A 10,000-nucleotide genomic window follows, 5' to 3' on the forward strand; every position below is an offset into this window, starting at 1 on the left:
TGGCCAAGTGAGTTCTTCAATGCGGGTTTGGCATGTGTGTGTGTGTGTGTGTGTGTGTGTGTGCAGTGGCCAAGTGAGTTCTTCAATGCGGGTTTGGCATGTGTGTGTGTGTGTGTGTGTGTGTGTGTGTGTGTGTGTGTGTGTGTGTGTGTGTGTGTGCAGTGGCCAAGTGTGAATTCTTCAATGTGGGTTTGACATCTGTGTGTGTGTGTGTGTGTGTGTGTGTGTGTGTGTGTGTGTGTGTGTGTGTGGAGTGGCCAAGTGTGAGTTCTTCAATGTGGGTTTGGCATGTGTGTGTGTGTGCAGTGGCCAAGTGTGAGTTCTTCAATGCGGGTGGGAGCGTCAAGGACCGCATCGGCCTCCGGATGGTGGAAGATGCGGAAGCGAAGAAGATTATCAAACCGGGTGACGTGCTGATCGAACCAACATCGGGCAACACGGGTATAGGTCTGGCCCTGGCAGCTGCTGTTAAGGGGTACCGCTGTATCATCGTCATGCCGGAAAAAATGAGCTTGGAGAAGGTGAATGAATGAATGAATGAATAAATGATTCTATATTTTTAGGTAGTGGAGATTTTAGCTTACCGATTGATCGAATAAAGGAATGAATGTATATTTTCAAACAGTGGAGATTTTAGCACATTGATTGGAATGACTGACTGAAATGAATCTGTATTTTCATACTGTGGAGATATTAGCTCACTGATTAATTGAATGACTGAATGAAATGAATGTGTATTTTCATACTGTGGAGATATTAGCTCACTGATTAATTGAATGACTGAATGAAATGAATCTGTATTTTCATACTGTGGAGATATTAGCTCACTGATTAATTGAATGACTGACTGAATGAATGTGTATTTTCATTCTGTGGAGATATTAGCTCACTGATTAATTGAATGACTGACTGAATGAATCTGTATTTTCATTCTGTGGAGATATTAGCTCATTGATTGGAATGACTGACTGAATGAATCTGTAATTTCAAATGGTGGAGGTTTTAGCTCATTGATTGATTGAATGAATGAATGAATCAAAACTTTCAAACAGTGGAGATCTGTCATTGTGCCTGGTCACTCTTCACACAGGTGATGTGTCATTGTGTCTGGTCACTCTTCACACAGGTGATGTTGTGTCATTGTGTCTGGTCACTCTTCACACAGGTGATGTGTCATTGTCTTGTCATTCTTCACACAGGTGATGTGTCATTGTGTCTGGTCACTCTTCACACAGGTGATGTGTCATTGTGTCTGGTCACTCTTCACACAGGTGATGTCATTGTCTGGTCACTCTTCACACAGGTGATGTGTCATTGTGTCTGGTCACTCTTCACACAGGTGATGTTGTGTCATTGTGTCTGGTCACTCTTCACACAGGTGATGTTGTGTCATTGTCTGGTCACTCTTCACACAGGTGATGTCATTGTGTCTGGTCACTCTTCACACAGGTGATGTGTCATTGTGTCTGGTCACTCTTCACACAGGTGATGTTGTGTCATTGTGTCTGGTCACTCTTCACACAGGTGATGTGTCATTGTGTCTGGTCACTCTTCACACAGGTGATGTGTCATTGTGTCTGGTCACTCTTCACACAGGTGATGTTGTGTCATTGTGTCTGGTCACTCTTCACACAGGTGGATGTTGTGTCATTGTGTCTGGTCACTCTTCACACAGGTGATGTGTCATTGTGTCTGGTCACTCTTCACACAGGTGATGTTGTGTCATTGTGTCTGGTCATTCTTCACACAGGTGATGTTGTGTCATTGTGTCTGGTCACTCTTCACACAGGTGATGTTGTGTCATTGTCTGGTCACTCTTCACACAGGTGATGTGTCATTGTGTCTGGTCACTCTTCACACAGGTGATGTGTCATTGTGTCTGGTCACTCTTCACACAGGTGATGTGTCATTGTGTCTGGTCACTCTTCACACAGGTGATGTGTCATTGTGTCTGGTCACTCTTCACACAGGTGTTGTGTCATTGTGTCTGGTCACTCTTCACACAGGTGATGTGTCATTGTGTCTGGTCACTCTTCACACAGGTGATGTGTCATTGTGTCTGGTCACTCTTCACACAGGTGATGTCATTGTGTCTGGTCACTCTTCACACAGGTGATGTCATTGTGTCTTGTCACTCTTCACACAGGTAATGTCATTGTGTCTGGTCACTTTTCACACAGGTGATGTCATTGTGTCTGGTCACTCTTCACACAGGTGATGTGTCATTGTGTCTGGTCACTCTTCACACAGGTGATGTGTCATTGTGTCTGGTCACTCTTCACACAGGTGATGTGTCATTGTGTCTGGTCACTCTTCACACAGGTGATGTGTCATTGTGTCTGGTCACTCTTCACACAGGTGATGTGTCATTGTGTCTGGTCACTCTTCACACAGGTGATGTCATTGTGTCTGGTCACTCTTCACACAGGTGATGTCATTGTGTCTGGTCACTCTTCACACAGGTGATGTTGTGTCATTGTGTCTGGTCACTCTTCACACAGGTGATGTGTCATTGTGTCTGGTCACTCTTCACACAGGTGATGTTGTGTCATTGTGTCTGGTCACTCTTCACACAGGTGATGTGTCATTGTGTCTGGTCACTCTTCACACAGGTGATGTGTCATTGTGTCTTGTCACTCTTCACACAGGTGTTGTCATTGTGTCTGGTCACTCTTCACACAGGTGATGTTGTCATTGTGTCTGGTCACTCTTCACACAGGTGATGTTGTCATTGTGTCTGGTCACTCTTCACACAGGTGATGTTGTCATTGTGTCTGGTCACTCTTCACACAGGTGATGTTGTGTCATTGTGCCTGGTCACTCTTCACACAGGTGATGTTGTCATTGTGTCTGGTCACTCTTCACACAGGTGATGTGTCATTGTGTCTGGTCACTCTTCACACAGGTGATGTGTCATTGTGTCTGGTCACTCTTCACACAGGTGATGTTGTCATTGTGTCTGGTCACTCTTCACACAGGTGATGTGTCATTGTGTCTTGTCACTCTTCACACAGGTGATGATGTGTCATTGTGTCTGGTCACTCTTCACACAGGTGATGTTGTCATTGTGTCTGGTCACTTTTCACACAGGTGATGTCATTGTGTCTTGTCACTCTTCACACAGGTAATGTCATTGTGTCTGGTCACTTTTCACACAGGTGATGTCATTGTGTCTGGTCACTCTTCACACAGGTGATGTGTCATTGTGTCTGGTCACTGTTCACACAGGTGATGTGTCATTGTGTCTGGTCACTCTTCACACAGGTGATGTGTCATTGTGTCTGGTCACTCTTCACACAGGTGATGTGTCATTGTGTCTGGTCACTCTTCACACAGGTGATGTGTCATTGTGTCTGGTCACTCTTCACACAGGTGATGTGTCATTGTGTCTGGTCACTCTTCACACAGGTGATGTGTCATTGTGTCTGGTCACTCTTCACACAGGTGATGTTGTGTCATTGTGTCTGGTCACTCTTCACACAGGTGATGTGTCATTGTGTCTGGTCACTCTTCACACAGGTGATGTGTCATTGTGTCTGGTCACTGTTCACACAGGTGTTGTTGTGTCATTGTGTCTGGTCACTCTTCACACAGGTGATGTGTCATTGTGTCTGGTCATTCTTCACACAGGTGATGTGTCATTGTGTCTGGTCACTGTTCACACAGGTGTTGTTGTGTCATTGTGTCTGGTCACTGTTCACACAGGTGATGTGTCATTGTGTCTGGTCATTCTTCACACAGGTGATGTGTCATTGTGTCTGGTCACTCTTCACACAGGTGATGTGTCATTGTGTCTGGTCATTCTTCACACAGGTGATGTGTCATTGTGTCTGGTCATTCTTCACACAGGTGTTGTTGTGTCATTGTGTCTGGTCATTCTTCACACAGGTGATGTGTCATTGTGTCTGGTCACTCTTCACACAGGTGTTGTTGTGTCATTGTGTCTGGTCATTCTTCACACAGGTGATGTGTCATTGTGTCTGGTCATTCTTCACACAGGTGATGTGTCATTGTGTCTGGTCATTCTTCACACAGGTGTTGTTGTGTCATTGTGTCTGGTCATTCTTCACACAGGTGATGTGTCATTGTGTCTGGTCATTCTTCACACAGGTGATGTGTCATTGTGTCTGGTCACTGTTCACACAGGTGATGTTGTGTCATTGTGTCTGGTCATTCTTCACACAGGTGATGTGTCATTGTGTCTGGTCACTGTTCACACAGGTGATGTTGTGTCATTGTGTCTGGTCATTCTTCACACAGGTGATGTGTCATTGTGTCTGGTCACTGTTCACACAGGTGATGTTGTGTCATTGTGTCTGGTCATTCTTCACACAGGTGATGTGTCATTGTGTCTGGTCACTGTTCACACAGGTGATGTTGTGTCATTGTGTCTGGTCACTGTTCACACAGGTGATGTTGTGTCATTGTGTCTGGTCATTCTTCACACAGGTGTTGTTGTGTCATTGTGTCTGGTCATTCTTCACACAGGTGATGTGTCATTGTGTCTGGTCACTGTTCACACAGGTGATGTTGTGTCATTGTGTCTGGTCATTCTTCACACAGGTGATGTGTCATTGTGTCTGGTCACTGTTCACACAGGTGATGTTGTGTCATTGTGTCTGGTCATTCTTCACACAGGTGATGTGTCATTGTGTCTGGTCACTCTTCACACAGGTGTTGTTGTGTCATTGTGTCTGGTCATTCTTCACACAGGTGATGTTGTGTCATTGTCTGGTCACTCTTCACACAGGTGATGTGTCATTGTGTCTGGTCACTCTTCACACAGGTGATGTTGTCATTGTGTCTGATCACTCTTCACACAGGTGATGTTGTGTCATTGTGTCTGGTCACTCTTCACACAGGTGATGATGTCATTGTGTCTGGTCACTGTTCACACAGGTGATGTGTCATTGTGTCTGGTCACTCTTCACACAGGTGATGATGTGTCATTGTGTCTGGTCACTCTTCACACAGGTGATGTTGTCATTGTGTCTGGTCACTGTTCACACAGGTGATGATGTGTCATTGTGTCTGGTCACTCTTCACACAGGTGATGTGTCATTGTGTCTTGTCACTGTTCACACAGGTGATGATGTGTCATTGTGTCTGGTCACTCTTCACACAGGTGATGTTGTGTCATTGTGTCTGGTCACTCTTCACACAGGTGATGTTGTGTCATTGTGTCTGGTCACTCTTCACACAGGTGATGTGTCATTGTGTCTTGTCACTGTTCACACAGGTGATGTTGTGTCATTGTGTCTTGTCACTCTTCACACAGGTGATGTTGTGTCATTGTGTCTGGTCACTCTTCACACAGGTGATGTGTCATTGTGTCTGGTCACTCTTCACACAGGTGATGTGTCATTGTGTCTGGTCACTCTTCACACAGGTGATGATGTGTCATTGTGTCTGGTCACTCTTCACACAGGTGATGTGTCATTGTGTCTTGTCACTCTTCACACAGGTGATGTGTCATTGTGTCTGGTCACTCTTCACACAGGTGATGTTGTGTCATTGTGTCTGGTCACTCTTCACACAGGTGATGTTGTGTCATTGTGTCTGGTCACTCTTCACACAGGTGATGTTGTGTCATTGTGTCTGGTCACTCTTCACACAGGTGATGTGTCATTGTGTCTGGTCACTCTTCACACCGGTGATGTGTCATTGTGTCTTGTCACTCTTCACACAGGTGATGTTGTGTCATTGTGTCTGGTCACTCTTCACACAGGTGATGTTGTGTCATTGTGTCTGGTCACTCTTCACACAGGTGATGTTGTGTCATTGTGTCTTGTCACTCTTCACACAGGTGATGTTGTGTCATTGTGTCTGGTCACTCTTCACACAGGTGATGTTGTGTCATTGTGTCTTGTCACACTTCACACAGGTGATGTGTCATTGTGTCTTGTCACTCTTCACACAGGTGATGTCATTGTGTCTGGTCACTCTTCACACAGGTGATGTTGTCATTGTGTCTGGTCACTCTTCACACAGGTGTTGTGTCATTGTGTCTGGTCACTCTTCACACAGGTGATGTTGTGTCATTGTGTCTGGTCACTCTTCACACAGGTGATGTTGTCATTGTGTCTGGTCACTCTTCACACAGGTGATGTCATTGTGTCTGGTCACTCTTCACACAGGTGATGTGTCATTGTGTCTGGTCATTCTTCACACAGGTGATGTGTCATTGTGTCTGGTCATTCTTCACACAGGTGATGTGTCATTGTCTGGTCATTCTTCACACAGGTGGATGTCCTGCGAGCACTTGGGGCAGAGATCGTCCGAACTCCGACCTCTGCGGCCTTTGACTCCCCCGAATCCCACATTGGCGTGGCGCGGAGACTGATGGAGGAGATCCCCAACTCCCACATTTTGGATCAGGTAGGAGGACAGGGAGGAAGAAGGCATGGCAGTCCTTGAGTGGTGGTCTGGGCGCTAGTCTTTTTGGATGAGGCGATAAACCGAGGTCCTGTGTGCAGCATGCACTTAGTACATGTTGTAAAAGAAGCTGTTGAAAGAAACAGAGTTGTCCGTGGCAATATTATTATAAAAAAAAACAAAACACTTCGGCATTGAAAAAAGAAATGAAAGAAGAAGAAAATATGGCGCTGCACTGTGGCAACGTGCTCTCCCCAGGGAGAGCAGCCTGACTTTCACACAGTGTAGAGATGTTCCCTCTCCCCAGGGAGAGCAGCCTGACTTTCACACAGTGTAGAGATGTTCCCTCTCCCCAGGGAGAGCAGCCTGACTTTCACACAGTGTGGAGATGTTCCCTCTCCCCAGGGAGAGCAGCCTGACTTTCACACAGTGTAGAGATGTTCCCTCTCCCCAGGGAGAGCAGCCTGACTTTCACACAGTGTGGAGATGTTCCCTCTCCCCAGGGAGAGCAGCCTGACTTTCACACACTGTAGAGATGTTCCCTCTCCCCAGGGAGAGCAGCCTGACTTTCACACACTGTAGAGATGTTCCCTCTCCCCAGGGAGAGCAGCCTGACTTTCACACAGTGTGGAGATGTTCCCTCTCCCCAGGGAGAGCAGCCTGACTTTCACACACAGTGGAGATGTTCCCTCTCCCCAGGGAGAGCAGCCTGACTTCCACACACAGTGGAGATGTTCCCTCTCCCCAGGGAGAGCAGCGGGACTTTCACACACTGGGGAGATGTAGACTTTGTTAACAGAGTTTGGCAGATTCTGCATAATATGTAAATGAAGAGATTTTGTCTGGCACTTTCCTGAAAGGGGACACACAAACAAGTAGTGAAACTCTTCGGCAGTATCGTCTGTGGAACGTTTATCATAAGATTCTTTTCATTTCTCGTCCTGTCAGTCATGTGCCTGGTCTTTGCTGACATTGTCTGTGTTCCAGTATCGCAATCCCAGCAACCCTTTGGCTCATTACGATGGCACTGCGGAGGAGATCTTGGCAGCCTGCGACAGTAAGTCCGGCATTTTCATTTGATCTTTGATCTTTGTCAGCCAAACATCACTGCTGGATGAGAATAAAGAGAACGAGGAAATGAATGAGTGAGAAAGGAGGAAAAACACACGCACACACACACACACACACACACACACACACACACACACACACACACACACACACACACATGCACACACACACACTCACACACACGCACACACTGACACACAATTGACACTTGATAATTTATTATGTCTTCATAGAAGCATAACTTATTCTGAAAATCTGTTTCTTATATATGTCAGTTTAAAAAGCACTGCGTGCGTGCGTGCGGGCGCGCGCGCGCGCATATATGCGTGTGTGTTTAAAAAGAAACTGGTATATTTGTATACCAGTCATCCGAATGACTAGCGCCCAGACCACCCCTCAAGATCTAGTGGAGGGGGAGAAAATGCTGGCGGCTACCGGTGTGATTCAAACCAGTGCACTCAGATTCTCTCGCATCCAAGGTGGACGCGTGACCTCTAGGCCATCACTCAACTATATATGTGTAACTATCAGTTGTAGATTTCTGCTACAAAATTTGACCAGAGGACAACACTGTTTTTACCATGGGTTCCTTTTTCAGTGCACCAAGTGTGTGCCGCACACGGCACCTCGCTTCATCGTCTCATCCGAATGACTAGACGCTCAGTTTGATATTTCCAGTCAAACTTGGGAGAAGGGGTGACTCACTATATCTTCTACATTGAACATGTAATCTTTCCATACTTCCTGTCTGGTCGGTCTAATCAGGTACGATCATGTGTAATGTTATTCCCTCTCCATGTGTATCTTTTTCTTCTTTTTTCTTCTCTTTTTTTTTCTTCTTCTTCTCTCATTTCTTTATCTTATTCACTAATTTGTTTTTCTGACCTTTTTCTGCTTTCTGTTGTGAACAACGTATCTTAAAAATGATGTTTATAGTCATTGTAAGTTCTTTAAATATATTAATCTCCACGGCGGCTCAAAAAAAAAAAAAAAAAAAAAAAAGGGGGGCGGGGGGGGGGGGACAATGTATGTCTGCAATGACTGTCGTTTATATGCAGTTGGAAAATGTGTATTTCAACATAATTGCAGTTGTGTAGCGTCCACCAGCCGTCAAATGAAACCAATGAATTTAATCACATTCCTGAGCACGATATAAGCTGTTAGCTTGTTGTTGCTCCGCTGTCTATCTGTACATGTGTGACATATTTACTGAATAAAGTTTTGTTTAAACAAAAAAAAGTGGGGGTGAGAATGGGAATGGAACCCAGACCCTCGCAGACACTGCACTGGCAGACAAGTGTCCTAACCACTGTGCCACCTTGCTGCAGACAAACTGGACATGGTGGTGATCGGGGCGGGGACAGGAGGCACGCTGACCGGACTGGCCAGAAAGATCAAAGAGAAATGTCCCACCTGTAAGGTAGGTGGTGGTCTGTACTCTGTGTGTGTGTGTTGTGTGTCCGCACTGTGTGTGTGTGTGTTGTGTGTCCGCACTGTGTGTGTGTGTGTTGTGTGTCCGCACTGTGTGTGTGTGTTGTGTGTCCGCACTGTGTGTGTGTGTTGTGTGTCCGCACTGTGTGTGTGTGTGTGTGTGTGTGTGTGGACTGATTTTGTGTGTGTGTGTGCGCACTGTGTGTGTGTGTGTGTGTGTGGACTGATTTTGTGTGTGTGTGCGCACTGTGTGTGTGTATATGTTGTGTGTATGTGTTGTGTGTGTGTGTGTTTGTGTGTGTGTGTGTGTGTGTGTGTGTACGCTGTGTGTGTGTATGTGTGCACTGTGTGTGTGTGCACTTATGTGTGTGTGTGTGTGTGTGTGTGTGTGTGTGTGTGTGTGTGTGTGTGTGTGTGTTAAGCCGCTGTGTCAGGCATCTGCTATGCAGCTGTAGTGAAGCGTAGTATGGATTTGTTGGAACACAGTGACGCCTCCTTGCGGGAAATGAAACTGAAGCTGAAACTGAAACTGAAACTGACACCACCTTGAATCTGAAAGTGAAACTGCAAACGTGTTGCAGGTGATCGGAGTGGACCCCTATGGCTCCATCATCGCTGAACCGGACAGCCTCAACAAGAGTGACACGTCCTTTTACGAGGTGGAGGGGGTGGGCTATGACTTCATCCCCACTGTCTGTGAGAGAAAGGTCAGTTTATCGGAAGGGGTCAAGGTCATTGTTCCGGAAGAAAAAACAAAACCGTGGGAGGGAGGGAGGGGGATGGGAAAGGAAATGAAGAGAAGATACAGACGAACAATCCATGGCATGAGGGAAAGATACAGACAATCCATGTGATGAGGGAAAGATACAGACAATCCATGGGATGAGGGAAAGATACAGACGAACAATCCATGGGATGAGGGAAAGATACAGACAATCCATGGCATGAGGGAAAGATACAGACGAACAATCCATGGCATGAGGGAAAGATACAGACAATCCATGGCATGAGGGAAAGATACAGACGAACAATCCATGGCATGAGGGAAAGATACAGACAATCCATGGCATGAGGGAAAGATACAGACAATCCATGGAATGAGGGAAAGATACAGACGAACAAT

General features: G+C 46.0%; 1 protein-coding gene across 5 annotated transcripts in view; it reads left to right on the plus strand.

Moving 5' to 3' along the window:
• LOC143291568 (cystathionine beta-synthase-like) overlaps positions 1–10,000 on the plus strand; it is a 57,473-nt gene that overhangs the window by 14,230 nt on the left and 33,243 nt on the right. For all 5 annotated transcript variants that reach the window (XM_076601486.1, XM_076601485.1, XM_076601487.1 and 2 more), the window contains exons 4-8: positions 307–521; positions 6,244–6,378; positions 7,363–7,432; positions 8,775–8,866; positions 9,459–9,584. In XM_076601486.1, coding sequence (XP_076457601.1) covers positions 307–521; positions 6,244–6,378; positions 7,363–7,432; positions 8,775–8,866; positions 9,459–9,584 — 638 coding nt within the window. The remainder of the gene's footprint in view (positions 1–306; positions 522–6,243; positions 6,379–7,362; positions 7,433–8,774; positions 8,867–9,458; positions 9,585–10,000) is intronic.

The sequence above is a fragment of the Babylonia areolata genome, chromosome 17 (assembly GCF_041734735.1).
Source record: "Babylonia areolata isolate BAREFJ2019XMU chromosome 17, ASM4173473v1, whole genome shotgun sequence".
Classification (NCBI taxonomy): Eukaryota; Metazoa; Mollusca; class Gastropoda; order Neogastropoda; family Buccinidae; genus Babylonia; species Babylonia areolata.